Source organism: Delphinus delphis, chromosome 9 (assembly GCF_949987515.2).
Source record: "Delphinus delphis chromosome 9, mDelDel1.2, whole genome shotgun sequence".
NCBI lineage: Eukaryota > Metazoa > Chordata > Mammalia > Artiodactyla > Delphinidae > Delphinus > Delphinus delphis.
This window is the reverse complement of record NC_082691.1, coordinates 79,534,933-79,554,258: the sequence shown is the minus strand read 5'-3', so window position 1 is coordinate 79,554,258 and position 19,326 is coordinate 79,534,933. Positions and strand designations below refer to the sequence as shown.

The 19,326-nt window shown below is 41.3% G+C and overlaps 1 protein-coding gene across 7 annotated transcripts in view; it reads left to right on the top strand.

The window, feature by feature from the left end:
* The window catches only part of CADPS2 (calcium dependent secretion activator 2), a 487,000-nt gene that overhangs the window by 130,664 nt on the left and 337,010 nt on the right, over nucleotides 1–19,326 (top strand). For all 7 annotated transcript variants that reach the window (XM_060020810.1, XM_060020806.1, XM_060020805.1 and 4 more), the window contains one exon: nucleotides 14,659–14,991. In XM_060020810.1, the coding sequence (XP_059876793.1) occupies nucleotides 14,659–14,991 (333 nt within the window). The remainder of the gene's footprint in view (nucleotides 1–14,658; nucleotides 14,992–19,326) is intronic.

Here is a 19,326-nt window from a genome sequence, read left to right as displayed (position 1 = left end):
GAGTCAAGGATGACTCCTTGGTTTCTGACCTGGGCCAGTAGGAGGTGATGGTGTCATTCATTGAGGTAGAAAATAGTTAGATGAAGCAAGTTTAGGGTGGAAAGGGAGTTCAAATTTTTAGTATGCTGAATTTGAGGAACCCAAAGAACTCATAGGTGCTGTTCATTACGTAGCTGAAAGTATAGGTCTGTGCTAATTAAATGAGATACTTGGAACAGTATAGCAAAAGGCAGTACTTAGTTGTTGTAATTTATTAACAAGACAATTCACATTAATTGTAATTTACTATTATGTGAAATTTAATGTTACTATTTTGGACCCGTATCTCCAATTACAAAGTTGTATGACTTTTCCTCTCAAATGTGTAGCAGCCTGAGTGAAGCTGATGATTGTGAAGGTAGCAATGAGGTGGCTGTGAAAAATAACAGCTGCAATATACCCGTTATATGCACTTAACAGCTGCAGTATACCTGTTATATGCACTTAACAGTAGAAAGCCACTTAGTCCTAACAGCAACTCTGAGGTAGATGTTATTAGTACCCCCATTCTTTAGATGAGGAAACTGAGACCCAGCCAGGCTAAGTAACTTGCCCAAAGCTAAACAGCCAGTATGTGGCAAAGCCTGTATTTGAACTTGGTCTGGTTCCACAGCTCCTGGTCTTAACCACTACACTGCAGGTAGCTTGGAAAGCTACTTTTCAAGTGAAGGAGAAAGTGTTTAGGTAAGTCTCGTGTTGAGGACTTCAAGGATGAGGCCTTGGAAGAAAAATCCCAGCTAGAGGTGTTGAAAGTGCTAGCAGCAGGATGGTTAAAGCAGTAACTCCTGAGATCTCAAAATAAATAATTAGGAAAGAGGAGTGTGGGCAGGGGAGGGTGTGGGGAGGGTGTGTCTGAGTGAGGGAAGAAGGACAGTCAAGCTCTAGGAAAGGATACTTCCATTTAGGAGGTGCTGATTCTGGAATTGGTAGTTCTCTTGTGTAAAAACTTCAGTCAGAGGGGTTTTATAGAGCCTTCCTTTCCTCTGAAGTTGGAAAGGGGCAAAAAGTAATTTTTATAATTCTCTTAATAATAGCAGTTTGTTTTAAAAGTTCAGGCCTAGGAAGCACAGTTGCCTATTGAAAAGAACACCAAGCCTTTACATCAGATGGCCTGCACATTCATATCCTTGCCCCAGGGCAGAGCGTCTCGGAACGGTGGTCCTCAGACCGGCAGCATCAGCATCACCTGGACTTGTTGGAACTGCACATTCTTAGACCCCACTGCAGACCTGTGGAGTCAGGAACTCTGGAGGACGCAAGAGTCTGTTTTAACAGGTCTTCTAGCCGATTCTGATGGACCTTCCAGTTTAAGAACCTCTTCTGTCGCAGAGGGTCAGTTCATTTTCACAGAGGGATGCATCATACGGTTGTCATCAGAAATAGCGTAAATGAAAATAAGTGTGAATCTTAAAGCATGACACAAATAATAGTTGCTGTTAAGTTTTCTAGAGACACGTTTAGGCATATTTCAGGTATCCAGCTGCTCTGATTTATGCATGGCTCGTGCATTAATTCTTGCTCCTTTTCTCTCCCGGTTCTGGTTTCTCTGCCACCACTATCACATTGCCAAGGGAGTTGTGAGGAGATGAATAGATTTTAGATGGTTTATGAATTTCAAAGCATAAGGATAGAAAAACATCTGAGAAGCAGAAACAGCTTAGGGCAATCCATGCACTGGACTGAGCAGTCCGCGCTGGCAAAGGATAGTGTTTAATACCACCTGTTCACTAAAGGTCTGAAAATAACATACTAAAATGGTGGGCTGAAGATGAAATTCAAAAAAAGAATCATGTAGGGGCTTCCCTGGTGGCGCCGTGGTTGAGAGCCCATCTGCTGATGCAGGGGACACGGGTTCATGCCCCGGTCCGGGAAGATCCCACATGCCGCGGAGCGGCTGGGCCCGTGAGCCATGGCCGCTGAGCCTGTGCGTCCGGAGCCTGTGCTCCGCAACGGGAGAGGCCACAACAGTGAGAGGCCCGCGTACCGCAAAAAAAAAAAAAAAAAAGAATTATGTAAATTCCTCGGTTTGGATCCGTAAAACCAGCTTCACAAACACTGGAGGGAGACTCAGTTTACTATCTTTAACATTGGAGCTGAAAGTAAGTACAAGAGGAGGACCATCAAGCATCTAAGCAGGCCATCTTAAGGTGTGTGGCCTTTCCTACTGCATTAATAGCAACGTTGCTTCTGTAACTAGAATTGCTGTCCTTTTCTTCACATTAATGGTGAGATTTTACTTATGTGGCAAACTCATTGATGAATCATTTCATGCAGTCATTCATTAAATATTGGTTTGCCCTGGAAATACAGGGGTGAATAAACCCAATGCCCTCATGGAGCTTACTTTCTACTTTCTAGTGGAAATAAATTATATTAAAAAAATTTAATTTATTGAATAGTTATAAGTGCTGTGTAGAAAAACAATACAGGATGGGAACTTGTCAGAGGCAGAGTTGCAGTTTTAAACAGAGAAGGCTTTGTCAAGAAGGTGAACAGCTGGACAGAGGCCTGAAAGGAGCGAGGGCCCTGTGCTGGAACACAGAGAAAAACTGGGCCATGTGCCAGGAGAGCCCTCACGTTGGTGAGGGCGCCCTGTCATCTGAGGAGTGTTTAACCTGGAAGGTTGAAGACAGTGTGAGCTGACTTGAACACCTGAAGAATGGCCTGGGGAGAATTTAGATTGTCTTTTCTCTTGCAGGGGTTACAAGCAGCTAAGAGAGTGACAGCTACAGGGAGAGTGTTGCCCCCTGGAAACAAAGAACTTTCAGGTAGTGGGTCCTGCCCACAGACAGGCCATTGCCTCCGAGTGCCGAGAGTTTCTCTTCCCTAGAGGAGTTTGGTGGTTTGGATGTCGTTTTGATGGTGGTGGCAGCAGCAGTGGTGAGGGAATTCAAGCTCTGGAAGGGTGACTGGATTTATACCTTTGAAGTCTTGCACAATCCTGAAAATCACATGTGGAGATTGAAATCATTGTTATTCCACCCATAGTTGCCATCTGGTGGAAAAACAAATAACTACAAGGTATTGTTCAACAGATATTTAGTGAGAGTCATTATAAGCCAGGGAAATGTAGTTCAGAAGGTTTGGGGTTTATTTTTCTCTGACTTAACAGAATGTTTGCTTTTAAGATTGATTGACTTTCCAGAAATTCTTTTTTCATTTTGGAACTTTGTCTGCTTGTAGGCTCTTGCCTTATCAGGAGCAAACCCCTCGCAATCCTCAAGATGCACGTTTTATAAACCTTCCATCTGAAAGGACAGTAGCTCATTCTCTGGTAGGCTGATAGTGTTGTGGAAAATATAATTTGGTTTTTAGAAATATCTGCTCCCAATTTCTGTGTCAACATTAGGACATCATCCATCGTCTCAAAAAAAAAAAAGTTTGAGATGATGTATCTGCAGCAAAGGACCTGTATTATTTTCAATCCATTGTGGATTATTTTGTAAAAACACAAGATCATGCATTTCACTAATTCTGAAATGTATAGTGAAAATAATTTGGACTGATGGAGGGGACGGATAGTTATGTGAAAGAAAAACTTGAGGAAAATGTTATTTGTGGAATCTAGGTTGAAGGTCAGTGTCGGAACAGAAGAGATCGTTTGCTGTGGGTTTTAACTTAATGATTTCTTCACATTTGATAAAGGAATAGGATCAGTTAAGTCAGTGATGTTCAAACCACTACAAACTTTTTTCAGCTTTTCTGTATGTTTGGACATTTTCATAGCAAAATACTGGTACAAAATCATGTATCAGGATGTCATGGCAACGTCACATCACTGCAAGTTTCTACAGACATACTCTCTGTACTTGTCGGGGGACAGGTTACAATCCGTGGCATTGGTCCACGGATCACACTTCGCATAACTGATGAAAAGCTTATTTTACTGTATTATGTCATATAATACTCAAAAAAACTGTTTGAAAAAAGGGATATAATTCCTGTTCCACGAGTGGCAAAACTGGCCGAGAACAGTTGAGTCTCTCAGCTTGTGTCACACCTTGAAGGCTCTTGGCTTATCAGGAGCAAACCACTCAGGTCTGATTTCCTTCCAGGTTTTGGTACATTCTTTCCTCGTCGAGAGGAGAGCAGTGCAGCAGACGTGAGGGTGAGGTGAACAGCATTACACAACCGGGGTTGGAATATTGTAAAGGTGGAAACAGCACATTTTCTTCCATACAATAAAGAGAAATGATTTTAGGGATTTACTGAACATTAGATAGTATAAGACTGTAAATGTAATATACATTTAAAAAAATTTACTTTCTGTATCATTATAATGAGGGCAAACTGCGTCCCCCCCCAAAAAACAAACAAACAAACAAAAAACCTCTTCATAGAAGAGGCAGAACAAGGCAGCCCAACCCAGGAACTTGTAGAGTTTTCTGAAATTTTCTATAATACCATGAACCATCGAATGAAATAGGGGAAGGGTGAGGGGATTGACTAGGAGGGGGTGATGCCTTCTTTCACCTTATGTGTGCATACAGAAATTGACTTCACAAATTTACATTTATCGTGCTCCCTTTTCCACTGTGGACATGATCTTTTATCCCGTTAAGACTTTCAGTCTGTGCAGATTGGAAGCCCGGCCAGTGCTCAGTGATCCTGCTTCTCTGTTTAGATTTGTGCTCGGAGTGAGCGGTTTGGTAAATTCTTCAGTTTCTGGCTCTGTAGTTACAGGGTTAAGGAGAGTTTGCCATCGGCTTAGGGAGATTTAAGCTAATCATTGAGTTGGAGGATATCTATAAAGGAAGACTAAAGGATCTGCTATTAGCTAGTATTAGAAGAAAAAAGCTTTATAAAAACCTTGTAATATTGATGATGGGAAGAGCATGTGTATTCTTTTTTCCATAAAAATAGTTTTATACTTCTCAAACCACATTTACGTTCATTTGGATGTAAACTCGCCTCAATTCCTACCTGCAGATAATGCGAGAAGCCTTTGGTAGTTTAGGGGGTTTAGGTTTGCTTTAAGGGCTTTAGCGTTGATATAAGGGATTTAGGTAAGTTATAAGGCAGGGTCTTTTGTGAGCACCTGCTTCCTAGTTTACACATAAAGGTCTAGACATATCACAAAGGTCTAAACACATATATGTTTTTTTTTTAAAGATTGCTATCAGTTTTAAGGTATGATTTCTTAACATTTGAAAAGGGAATGGGATTGGTTAAATCAGTGGTTTATAAACCTTGGGAATTCATGGATTTAAAAAAAAAAAACACCAATGTCAAATATAGCCTCTTAGTTTTTTGCCAAGAAAGATCATTAACCACTACAACAAAAAAACTAACCCACAATCTACTGTTAATAACATTGTATTACACAGAAGTGACTTGCACATATGCTTTCTACTGTTAAAATATGGAGGAAATTTAGCTTTATTAGAATTACTTTGTAATCTTTATGTTCATTTCTTTACATTGAATCAGTGAAAACCTCATTCCACACTGGTCAAAACTACCCCCCCCTTTCGGATTTAATAACTTTCCAAAATCCATTACGACTATAAGAACCTCATTATTTTCTGTAAAATTTGAATATCCAATGGTACCAGACCCTGCAGAGGCTTTAAAGGTGCAGTTCTAATGCAGTTCATAGTCTAAGCAGGGGAGAGATACAGTGATGCTGTACAGGACTTGCTTGCTTGAGGACAGGTGTATTTCATACCTTCAGAGAGGATGGGAAGTGCTAAGAAGGCACAGGATGAAGACCTGGCATAAGCTGGGGAAAGTGTCACAGAGGAGCAGAGGATAACAGGAGTGCATTCGGCCTCCTCATTCTCTGCATTCTCCCGGCTCCTTGCTCTGTCCCACTCAGTTTAATGAGCCATGAGTTGATCAGTCACCACACTTGATTGCATGGTCTGGGCTTAGATTTTCACTCCTCTACAATCTGGCTGTGTGACCTCGGACAAGTGTCTTTACCTCTGTATGCTTTTGTTTCTTATCTTTAAAACAGATGCTAACACCTACCTTATGTGTTTGAGGGTTAATATAAATAAAGCCCCTAGAGTAAATTTTAGCTGTTTTCAAAATGCAGTCTTGATCATGTGACTCTCTGACAAATATTTGGGTGGCATTCCCTGCTCTGGGGATAAAGACCAGATACCTTTCCAAGGCTTATAAAGCCTGTCCCTTCTCTCCAATCTCTTCTCACACCACTATAGCCTCATTCCCTTCACTGAAGCCCGCTGAGACCAGCCGTGTCCCACCCTACCCCATGGTCCCTTGGTCTCCCCTCGTTTTCCAACTGATTCCTCTTGGTCTTCATACCTCCATTGACCTCCTCAGATAGATTCAAAGTCTTGCTACAGACTCTTACGGTGCCAGAAATGCTCAGTAGTATACATCAGGCTGCAGTCATTTTAGTTCGTGTAGTTTATTTCTTCCTCTATAAGTTCTGTGAAGGCAGCAAACCCATGTCATTTTGCTCACCAGTAAATCCCCAGCACTGAGCACATTGCCCAGCAGGGAATATGTTTTGCTAAATATTTATGGAACAAGTAGATGAGGTACGGTAAGGGGGAGGAAGCTTGTAGAGAATGTCAAAGGCTAAACAAGCGGTTCCCTTTATCGGAAGAGAAAATATGTTCTCAGGAGCAGTGGAAGAGAAGGCTGGAAAGGTAGGTTGAGGGGGACTTGGATGGGTGAAGAGACTGGCACAACAGGGTGCCAACAGGGAGTATAAGCCATTGACTGGCTTTAGGCGTGAGAAGTGAACAATAGGAAATACTGGTATTTATGCTGGTAAGCTGGGAATTATTTGATATCTAGTAAAATCAAATTCATCATTGTTACAAAAAAATTGATCATGAATTGATAACACCTGAAAAACAGTTTAAGAAACTGTTTCTCCATGGGCCGCATAGATTATTCAAATCATTACAGTATTTTATTTGTCATTATTCAGGAGAAAAAGGCGTCTCTTTGAAGTGGGGCTCTTGTACTTTCTCGGCGTTTTCCTGGCTGAACACACCTTGGCGGCCTTCCCGGGAACCATGTCATAGATGACCACAGTGATTTGGCAAGCAGATAATGTTTTTCTCATCGTATACAATCCTTTTGAGTCAAAGAAGCAATGCGTGTTTCAGATCAAAAGCAGTATGTGAACAATAAGTACTTCTGCAGAAAAGTGTATTTGAGGTTTTATTTGGACAGCTGAGCAGACTCACCCTTTGCAGACACAGCTGCTCGTTGCAGTCACCACATCTCAATTGTGTTATTAGTTCACCATGACTTTAAGCTCTTCAGTAACTTCTTTGGTCTCTAAGCTGAGCAGGTGAATGGGAAGGGTGGCAGTTGGGGCTTCTCAGAGGGCCCACGTACAAGTTAAAACCCAGTAAAATGTGGAGAAAGGTAGCGTGTGTGGTGTATTATTTTTCTGATGTCCGGATCGTAACTCCCCACCCTCACCCTGCCACGCCAGGTGTGTATTCAGTTGGTTGTATATTCAGTGGCCTTTTCACAGGGAGGTCACTGATGGGTAATTCCACATGTGTTGGCCAGCACCCAGCAAAATACACGGTGTGCAGGGGTGAACCCGTGGTAGGAGTGGGGTATGGTGGGGTGGAAGAGTGCGTAAGGAGAATAAAGAAATGTTGCTTCTGGGTTCCAGAGGCAGGGATTCAGTCTCTGTTCTCCCAGTAACTTTGTGATCTTGGGCTAGTCACTTCTCATCCTGACCACTTCATCTGTAAAAGAGAATGATAATGGAGAAAGGGGCAGGGTGATGATGAGGATGAAAGGAGATAATATATGAAGAGCTCTAGGGAGACAGAATATCTGCTCATTGGTGGGTGTGTTGATATACTAAGTTCCCGTGGCCGCTTCTGCACCAGGATGGCCCCCTGTTATGTGTTCTCTGGACAGAAGTTCACTGAGGATCCTGGGGCCTAGAGCAGAAAGCTGGCGTATGTGCACGCTTGACTTGGAGAGCGGCATCTAGGACTAGCCTTTGCACGTGGTCACACTTCACCCGCCTTTAACTTGCTAACTGTTCTTATGAAAGGACACAGGATTAAGACAGTTGATATCTAATGAGACTAAATCCATCATGGTTACAGTTTCATAACTGATAACATCTGAAAAATTAAAAACTGTCATCTCTGCAAGAACAGCACAGATGGAGAATTAGACAGTATTATGTTTTTAGACAATAAACATCTTATTTTTCTCACAAAACTAGTTCTCTGTGGCATCACTCATCGTGCCTCCTTCCCTCTGAGATATCTTTCCCTCTCCCGTTCATATGGGCAAGGTTCATGTCCTATACTTTCTTCTGTAAGCAAGTAACTGAAACTCAGTAAACCATACTGGTTAATTGTTTAAATTATGCAGTTGCATGGAGGGGGAGATACAGTGGTGAATGAAACAGTCTTTGGCTTCATGGAGCTTACTGTCTAGTGAGTAAAAAGTAAGACGGTAATAGAATTTGCAGTTAAGTATTACAGTTACAAAGTGAACTTAAAGGAAAAAGAAAGGGTGCTAGGATTGCATACAAACAACATAGGATATGGCCGATTCAAGGTGATTCGGGGAATCACTGAGGGTCAACTGAGCAGGGATCTGAATAGTTGGTAGGAGGTAAGTTGGTGGTGGTGAGATGGACAATGTGAAGTTTTTGAAGGAAGGATGGTGGAGGGCGGGGCATGGAGATTGAGAGAGAGAGAGATTTGTGATGAAGCCAGAGTGATAGGTAGTTTGGAGCCAGTTGAAGTGTAGGGCCTCAGAGGCCTTGCTGATGACTTTTGGTGGAGAGTCAGCAAAGAATTTTTAAGCTGGAGAAGAATTTAAACGGCCAGATTAAAAAAAAAAAAAAAAAGATAGATACCAGTGAAGAGGATAAGTTGGGGAAAATGAGAGTAGAGTGGCTATCAGGGAAATTTCTAAGGCAGGAAGACCACTTAAGAGGCTGTTGTTCTTAGCCAGCTGAGTCACAGTGAGGGGCAGGAACGGCTCCTGTGGGGTGTGAAGAAGTGCGCAAGGATTTCAGAGGAATTCCAGGGTGAGCAGGACCAGCAAGGTTTAGGGACAAGTTGTATGTTGGGAAATAAACATGGAGGAGATGGTGGAGTTGAGAATGGTTTCCAGGTCTCTCCAGGAGGGAAATAGGTTTGATACTCATTGAAGCAGGTAAGCAGGGGGTCGAGCAAATAATGGGAGAAGTCATGAATCCCGTCTGAAATTTGTTAAGTTTAGGGTGTCAGTGGGACGTGTCAGGAGAGCTGATGGGTGGTATTGGAGATGCAAATCTGAAGCTGAAGTGAGATTAGGAGGGGTTGGTGGATCACCCTTTGTGATGGTGTTGGGATTGGGAACACGTGCAAAGTGGAGCCCCTCAGACCTAACGATGGTTGGGATGGAACCTTAGCGAGGACACAGGGAGGAACAGCCTTCTGATGATGGTAGGCCTTCCTTCCTCCTCCACATCTAGGGCCAGGAGGGCTGTTCCTCATTCCTGCTTTCAGATCATTGCTCTTCGTCCCTCAGGGGAAATCTCTTTTGCCTTCTGGAGTGCATTCCTGTTCACTGTTACCACTTATTACACTTGCAGTTTTTCGGTGTTTGTCCATCTCCTGGTTCCTCTCCCATGGGCATCCGTATTTGAGGAGCCTGTGATCCAGGTGCCTGTCTAAATTCTCTTCTTTAGCCTGAGAGGATTCAGTGTCTATAGATAGTCATCACTTTTTTCAACAAACCTTTATTGATCCCTTACTGTAGGCAGGCACTGTGTTAGGCACTGGGTTCACTAGAAAACAAGACAAAGGCACTGCTCTGGTGGCTCTTGTATTTTGGGGAGACAGACCTACAGTAAATACATATCTGGTAGTGCTGTGTGCTAAAAAGAAAAACAGAGCAAGATAAAGGGGTGTGCTGGGGCTTCCCTGGCGGTGCAGTGGTTGAGAGTCCGCCTGCCGATGCAGGGGATACGGGTTCGTGCTCCGGTCCGGGAAGATCCCACATGCCGCGGAGCGGCTGGGCCCGTGAGCCATGGCCGCTGAGCCTGCACGTCCGGAGCCTGTGCTCCGCAACGGGAGAGGCCACAACAGTGAGAGGCCTACGTACGGCAAAAAAAAAAAAAAAAAAAAAAGGGTGTGATGATGAATAGGGGGAAGGGCTGGGGCTTCCTCTGAGGAAATGATGGTACTGACACCCATGTGAAGTAAGAACGTAAACCATGTGGATATATGACATGAATATGAGAGAATACAGTGTAAACCATGTATTATCTATCGCTGTGTAACAATTTATCCCGAAACATAGCAGTTTAAAACAGTAAATGCATGTGATCTCACATGCATTTCTCAGGATTAGGAATCTGAGAGAGGCTTAGCTGGATGTTTCTGCTCCGGGTCTCTCGTGAAGTTGCAATCAGGCTGTCTGCTGAGATCACACTCGTGGCTCAGTTAGTCATGAATTTGCTTTCCAGTCCACTCCGCGTGGTTCTGGGCTGACCTCAGTTCATTGAGGGCTGTTAGACCGAGGGCTTCAGTACCTTGCGTCACAGCAGCTTGCACCCCCCGGGCATGTGATGGGAGAGTGCACTGCAGGCTTCCACAGACTAATCTCAGAAGTGACATACCATCACTATTTTCTGTAATCCACACCATAAGCTGCCTCTCTTTCCTGACTTGTCTCCCTCGTTGCCTACATGTCGTTTCCCAGTTCAGCTTTTTGCCTTCCTCTCATTTCCCTTTTCATCCAAGCTTTCTAGAAGAACAGTTTATATCGGGTTGGCCGTTCATTTGGGTTTTTCCATAAGATGTTACGGAACATCTTATGCAACGTCTTATGGAAAAACCCGAACGAACTCTTTGGCCAACCCACTATTTGCTGTCTTAACTTTATTACAACTTGTCCTTTCCTCCTTCCGCAGATCAGTTCCTACTCTTTACCACTCTACTATCTTCTCTGCCAAAGGTGACCAGATGGTGGTAGAGACAATCAAATTTCTGCTGATTTCCCTTGTGGTACTTGATTCTCTTTCTCTCAGGACTGTCTCCCCTCTTGACTGCGAATGTGTCATATTATTCCTTCTGCTTCTGACGCTACCAGCCTCCCCTGGATCCAGTTCTTCTGCCAGCTTTGTAAATATAGGTATTTCATGGAGTTTTGTTCCTCACTCTGTATTTACTATACTTGGTCTTCAAAGCTGACCTCTACCAAAACTAAACTAGTAATCCAGGACCATGCCCCCCATATACCCACCACCATTTACAAGCAACACACACACACACGCGCGCGCACGTCATTCCACCTGTATTCTTTAATTGTTTTTAGCTAGTGGAATCCAGACACCCCAGTAAAAACTGTGAATCATATTTTCCCTGCCTTTACACATCCTGTAACTCAGCAGGATATGTTGATTGTCTCCCAGCTGTCTCTCCTCTGCCTCTCTCTCTTTAGCCCATGAATTGCCCTAGATGAGGCCCTTACTGCTTTTCACCTGGTCTCCAGATAACTGATCCCAATCTCTGTTCTGGTCAGTCGTCATCTACCCTTGATGCTGCTACCAGTTATTTGTCTCAATCATGCTTCTCAGTAGTTCAGCACCGAGGTTACCTAGCCATCATCGACTCCTGACCCACCGGCAGAGCTCAGATTCCTTGCTTGGCACACACTGCATTTGGCCATCTGGTCTCTGTTGGTCTGATCGGCACAACTTGTGTTCCATTCACCCTTATATTTGATGCTCCTGAAGTATAAAAATTCTTATGTTTCCTTCAAAAGGTCATGCGATTTGATGCTTCTTGCTTTTTACCTCTTTTATTTTCCTGAAATGTATTTTCTTCTCCCTTTTCCCCTTACTCACCCCACAGGTCATTCAAATCATGGGTCCTTTGTCCTGTTCCCCTCTCCTCCCTAACCTTGTCCCTCAGATAACAGAGTCAGTAACTTCCTTTTCTTTCCCCCCACCTTTGCATAGGTCTCTATGATTGCTCCCGCCCTCTGTTTTACTGTGTATCCTGTCTCTCTCAGGTGGTGTGAGCTGTTTGAGGGCAGGGTCTTTGGCTCATTTGTCTGTATGTCCCCAACACTTAGCAGAATGCCTGACATGTTGTTACCACTTAGTAAATGTTGATTAAATAACATGCAATTGGACTGTTAGTATGGCTTTAGGTATGGTTTTACAGAGGAAATTAAGACTCCAAAAACCTAAGTTCATCAGCGCCCTTGCTTCAAAAACACTGTTTGGTTACTTGGTAGAAGTTAGCACTGACAGAAGAGGTTGAAAAAAATGAAATGTCTCCTAACTTAGAGTATTAGATATCAAGCAATTAAAAGGTTTTCTGAAGCCAATTGTAAGGCATTTATGTTGTGCTTTAAAAACATCTTGCCGTTCCAGCTTTATACAAATACCAAATTTTTAAAAGCTGTTTCAATTTCAAATATTTTCTCTTAGATATAGTGTCCCATGCAGCATTTCAGTATTTCCGTATCACGGTGCAATCTGGAGACAGAAACCACACGATAATCGATCAGGGAAAATTTGTTATGAACAATGAGGGGTTGGCTACGATGGGCGACTAAAGAATATAGGAGTAGCAGATACAGGGAGCAGAGCGCCCAAGGAAGGAGCAAATCTGGAAAAGCCTGGGATCCAGACCTCACCGGAGAAGATGTGGTGTATCCTACCAGATGGCAGACAAGTTCACTGCAGTGCCGCACCGGCAGGATTCACGGGAGCCTGCCTTCTGCAGTGCTGCACTGCAGAACTGCCCGGGAATCTGCCAGTGTGGGCGCGCCCTGCGAAGCCATGCTTGGGGTCTGCAGAGAAGCTGCCCCGGGGGTGGGTGCCACGTGCCTCCAGGTATAAGAAGAGAACCGGGAACCAGGGCCCTTCCTCCTCCAGTGTCCCTCCAGCACCCTCTAAAACTGTACCAGTGGCAAGGCCACAGGAAGACAGCCCTGGAAAGCAGTGGACTGACAACTGGCGCAGTCCGCCCCCTCTGACTCCTGAGCCTGCGTACGTTCCCATTTAACAAGATACAGCTGTAACAGAAATGAGAAAAATTATGTCCGTATAACATTTATCTTGAAGCCTAGTGCCCAACGAGAGTAGTGCAATTAGATGAGGATGAGAAAGAAGATGGAGAGACCCCTGTGTGTTTAGAGGTAGTTAAATGGCATTTTTAGATAAAATATTAAATACCTAAATTTTATTTTCCTTCATCTAAATAAATTAAAGACACTATTCTTATACTTGGGGCTTAAGAATTAGTTTTGGCTTAGAAACATAAAAAATAAGAGTCTTTTTGACTGTAATTGAGCCACAGCTAGTAAAAAGAGATGAAGCGCTGTGTCTGTGTGTCATGCATGTTTGCCTAGTGTAAAATTCACCACTCCTAATTCAGTACATTAGTTAACCAAAATATTCAAGAGTCAGGAATCCCCTCTGGCCATTGAGCAAAGATAGGAAGCAATATTTTGTATGCATGGTCTGAAAAGAGGAGAAATTATGTGGGGAGAAGGTTTGGGACCTGGTAGCTGAGATGCCAGTCGCTGGGACAAATGAGGCTGCTTTGCACAGACCACACATGCTGTTTGCCCACATGCAGACGGACACGGTAGTAGCATTAGAGCAATTAGTGGGGTCATAATTTGGGAGTACCTCAGTATCATGAGTCAGTTCTTGGGGAAAAGACTGACATGAATTTTTGTTCCATTAAGCCTTAACAACGGATATAACTCATGGGGGCTGCATTAAATAGTCCTACGGGTTCTTTGGAAGGAGTTTTTGTTATTATAGGAAGAAAACAGGAATCAAATCAGTCTCATATGACCCCTAGAGGCTTCTTAGGAATATTGATGACAGAATAGATGTTTCATGAATCTTGGCCGATACTTGTTGATACTTGGGTCTGTGACTTAGAAGAAAGGAGAGATTCGAGGCCAAGTCTGATGTCCCTTGCACAGTATGACCTTATTACTTATTACCCACCTCTTCCTACCCATTTCAAAACTGTCTCTCTCCCTGGTTGTCATTGTTTGTGCTTTATTTCTTACTTGATATTAGCAGACAGCTAAAAGTTTTAGAGTTTGCTTTTTCATCATCGATTTTTTCCCAGCTACAAGAAGTGTGTGAGAAGTTGCGGAGGTAGTGAAGTCAGGGGTGGGGACAGGTGTACCCCCCAGCTCTGGAGTAGTTTTGATTAACAGTTATACTCGGAGGGTATTGACTTGGATACTAGACTTACCACGCTACTGGCCTTCAGATTTTCAGACAATAAGGGACCTTCCCCTTGCTGAAGAACTAACCAGAGCTCCCAAGGACACATAGGGAAGTTGGGTTCATATCTCCAATTACCTTTTCAGTCGACTCTTAAGGGTTTCAGTTGTAGAGATCCCCATGACCTTCAGGTGGGGAACGTGTAGGTCAAGGTTGGGTCATACAAGTTCCTCAAGACTCATTATTTTCTCTCCTAAACATTTCAACATTTTAAGAGAGATGATTCGGAGCCTCCATTTCGTCATTAGTTAGTGCGTATTATGAAACATTTGAACCGTTGTGAATGTTTGGTGTCATGACTCTTGGATTGCTAAAAGCAGTTGGTGTTAGTGTCCACGCCTAATTGTAAGTGGGTTTTTGTTTTCTTTTGCTTTTTGTTTTGTTTTCAGGTTTTTCTGAAGAGTGATCGAGTGGCCAGAATGGTTCAGAGTGGAGGATGTTCTGCTAATGACTTCCGAGAGGTGTTTAAGAAAAACATAGAAAAACGTGTGCGGAGTTTGCCAGAAATTGATGGCTTGAGCAAAGAGACAGTGCTGAGCTCCTGGATAGCCAAATATGATGCCATTTACAGGGGTGAAGAGGACTTGTGTAAACAGCAAAACAGGATGGCCCTGAGCGCTGTTTCTGAACTTATTCTGAGCAAGGAACAACTCTATGAAATGTTTCAGCAGATTTTGGGAATTAAAAAACTAGAACACCAACTTCTTTACAATGCATGTCAGGTAAGTGATCATGATATTTCCTATTCCCCTGACTCACAGAATGAACACCAAGTCTTTACAAGCCTATGAAGATGTACTTTACTTTCTCTAATCACTTTGTTTGAAAAGGTGAGTGAAATTGAATTTTAATATGTCAAATAATGACATTTGGAAGAAGCTTTGAAAGAATTATTCGATAGGAGAAGAATATCTGTGCATTTTATTCAGTAAGTAATTTGTTCCATGTGCCCTATTTTAGGACATCAGATTTATACCTATTGGGTATATGTGTATGGGGCATGCCCTGAGTAGTAAAGTGAAAATCGTCTCTTATCTGAAGAAGCTTGGCAATTTATAATAAACAGGTATTCCTCACTGCAGAATAATTTTTCATAAAGGTATGATACTCATCTTCAGAGTTTTATGGAAGTGACTGAAATTCCAAAAATTTTTTCTTTAACCCAGCCAGATAGAAATGAATTGAAGAAGATTGCTAAACTACATAATTTAGAGGTGACAGAGTAAATAATATATTTTCTCTTCAGTTGTTATTTTAATCATACATATGAAAAACTAAATATAATATCATGTTTGTTCCATGTCTTTCATCTTTAGATCCTATGATTTGTCTAAATGTATTCCTCCCTTAGTTGTATTTTGTTTGCTTATTTTAGAGCTATAAATTATTTAACTGTGCCCTAATATACAATTTAAATTGCCAAAATTCTGGCATTTTAAAATTCCTGTGTTCATTAAGAGTCACACTTCTATCATGTACATATGTTTACATTTATTTTAAATCTTTTTGCAAATCTACTTCTCAATTTCTGTATTCTATGTGTATCATTTACTTTGCATTACTAATTTGTGAATCATTTCCAATGAATAAATTAGCAGAGTTAATTAATGGAAAAGCAACGTGGAACCTTAACCCTGTGAACAATTCATGCTTTCACTATAATTGATTTTACTGCATTATTAAACCAGGTGGTGGTTTTGATAACATTGGAGGATGACTGTACAGCCAAAATCTTCCATTGTAAAAGAAACACAACTGGGACTTTCTATTTTTAATGGAGCAGTAGCTCACTTGTATAGTTAAATATTGATGAACAAAATTTATTAGTAAAATTCAGATTCAGACATTGAGTAAATGTTTACCGAGTATTCAAGCCAAAAACTTTGCTAGGTGTTGGGGAAACCAACCTTAACTAAATAAAATATTTGTTCTCTATGTGCTGAAGTCTTAATAGAGCAGGTAGACCTCTAAAATAAGTTATTACAAATGCAGTAGAATTTATCCTGAATGTTACAGGGTCATAACATAAATTCCTGTGGACCTACGAGTTTATGTTTATTTACTCAAAATGTACTAAAATTAATCTTTTGTTTACTTTTAAAGATCACTTCTACAGCAAGGGTTTTGACCTCCTGGTTTCTGTCCTCTGTGATTTGGAACGTATTGGGTTGGCCAAAAGGTTCATTCGATGTTTTCTGTCAGATGGCTCTAGTAGTGCTTAGTTGTCTTTAACTTCATTCAAAACAGTTTTGTTAGATTGTATTATGACAGCTGTCATAGCAGCACGCATTTTAAAAAAAGTATCAAAATTGGTGAATTTTTGTGTAGCCATTTTAATATTGAAGATGGAAGAAAAAACACATTTTCGGCATATTATGCTTTATTATTTCAAGAAAGGTAAAAAAGCAACTAAAATACAAAAAAAGATTTGTGCAGCGTATGGAGAAGGTGCTGTGACTGATAGAACGTGTCTTTCGTGCTGGAAATTTCTCGCTGGACGTTGCTCCACGGTCGGGTAGATCAGTTGAAGTTGATAGCGATCAAATCAAGACATTAATTGAGAACAGTCAATGTTATACCACGCGGGAGATAGCCGACATTCCCAAAATATCCAAATCAAGCACTGAAAATCATTTACACCTGCTTGGTTATGTTAATCGCTTTGATGTTTGGGTTCCACATAAGCGAAAGAAACCTTCTTGACCATATTCCCACATGTGAGTCTCTACTTAAACGTAACAAAAACATTTTGTTTTTAAAACAAACTGTGATGGGTGATGAAAAGTGGATACTGTACAACAATGTGGAACGGAAGAGATCGTGGGGCATGCGAAGTGAACCACCACCAACCACACCAAAGGCCGGTCTTCATCCAAAGAAGGTGATGTTGTGTATATGGTGGGATTGGAAGGGAGTTCTCTATTATGAGCTCCTTCCAGAAAACCAAACGATTAATTCCCAACAAGTACTGCTCCCAGTTAGACCAACTGAAAGCGGCACTCGACGAAAAGCATCCAGAATTAGTCAACAGAAAATGCATCATCTTCCATCAGGATAATGCAAGACCGCATGTTTCTTTGATGACCAGGCAAAAACTGTTACAGCTTGGCTGGGAAGTTCTGGGGGTTTTTTTGGTTTTTTTTTTAGATTTTTTTTTTTTTGGATCTGAACCATTTTTAAAGTCTTTATTGAATTTGTTACAATATTACTTCTGTTTTATGTTTTGTTTTTTTGGCTTCAAGGCATGTGAGATCTTAGCTCCCCGACCAGGAATTGAACCCACACCCTCTGCACTGGAAGGCGGAGTCTTTAACCACTGGACCACCAGGGAAGTCCCGTGGCTGGGATGTTCTGATTCATCCGCCGTATTCACCACACATTGCACCTTTGGATTTCCATTTATTTCGGTCTTTACAGAATTCTCTTAATGGCAAAAATTTCGATTCCCTGGAAGACTGTAAAAGGCATCTGGTACAGTTCTTTGCTCAAAAAGATAAAAGGTTTTGGGAAGATAGAATTATGAAGTTGCCTGAAAAATGGCAGAAGGTAGTGGAACAAAAACAGTGAATATGTTGTTCAATAAAGTTCTTGGTGAAAATGAAAAACATATCTTTTATTTTTACTTAAAAACCGAAAGGACCTTTTGGCCAACCCAGTACTTCTGGTTCGAATCTCTGTCTGTAATAATGGATTTATTTTTGCCTTCAGTTCTATCAGTATTTGCCTCATGTATCTTGATGCTTTGTTAGGTTCATACACATTTAGCATTTAGCATTGTCATGTCCTTTTGTGGAATTAATATATAAATTTGTGGACTTTATATAAAGTCCCTCTCTGTCCCTGATAATCTTTTTTTCTTTTTGGAAGTCTACTTTGTCTCAAACTAATATGGCTACTTCAGCTTTCTTTTGATCATGGTTACCAGGGTGTATCTTTCTCCATCTGTTTCTTTTTAACCTGTCTGATTCTTTGTTTAAAGTGGGTTTCTTGTAGACAGCTGCATATTACCTCTGGTTTTTGTTTTTGTTTTTAATCCAGTCTGACAATTTCTGTCTTTTAATGGGTGTGTTTAGACCATTTGTATATAGAGTGATGTAGTTGGATCACATTCTGCAGTCTTTTTAAGTGTTGACTCTTCTTTGCATTTGTTCTTTGTCTCCCCTCCTTTTTCTGCCTTCTTTAATTTTAATTGAACATGTATATGATTCCATTTTATATTCTCTTTTGATGCACTACTTATCTTTTTTAAAAAGTGTGTTTAGTAGTTGCCCTAGGGCTTACAATATGTATTTTAAAATAATCTAATCTAAGTCTACCTTCAAATAACACTATAAGGCTTCCAGTGTCGTCCAGCTCTCCCATAATAGAGAATTCTCAATTCCTCCCTCCCGTCCCTTGTGAAATTTCTGTCATTCATTTCACTTATAATATGCTCTGTTCACCAAACATATTGTTACTACTCTTGCTTTAAACAGATAATTTTTAGATCAATTAATAAGAAAAGTAAAAGATATATATATGTGTGTGTGTGTGTATATAATTTCACCTTCATTTATTCCTTCTCTGACACTTTTCTTTCTTCATGTGGATCCAAGTTTCTGACCTACATCATTTTCCTTATCTGAAAAACTTCTTTGAACATTTTTTGAAAGGCAGGACTACTGATAATGAACTCCCCCAGTTATTGTATATCTGATAAAGTCTCTGTTCTTTATCTTTAAGGAATAATTTCATTAGATGTAGAGTTAGCTTTTTTTCTCTTTTAACATATTCTAAAGATTTCACTCCATTTTCTTGCTTGTGTGGCTTCTGATGAGCAGTCCGATCAAGCTCTTTTCCTCGATTCTCTGTAAGGTGTTTTGTTTGTTTTCTTGTCCTCTGGCTTCCTTTAATAATTTCTCCTTGGCTTAGTTTTCTGCAGTTCAAATATGATACGCCTGGGTATGAGTTTTTTGATATTTCTCCCGCTCGGTATTTTCTGAGCCTCCTGAATTTTAGGGGTTGGTGTGTGTCATTACGTTTGGAAAATTCTCAGCCATTATTAATTCAAACGTTCC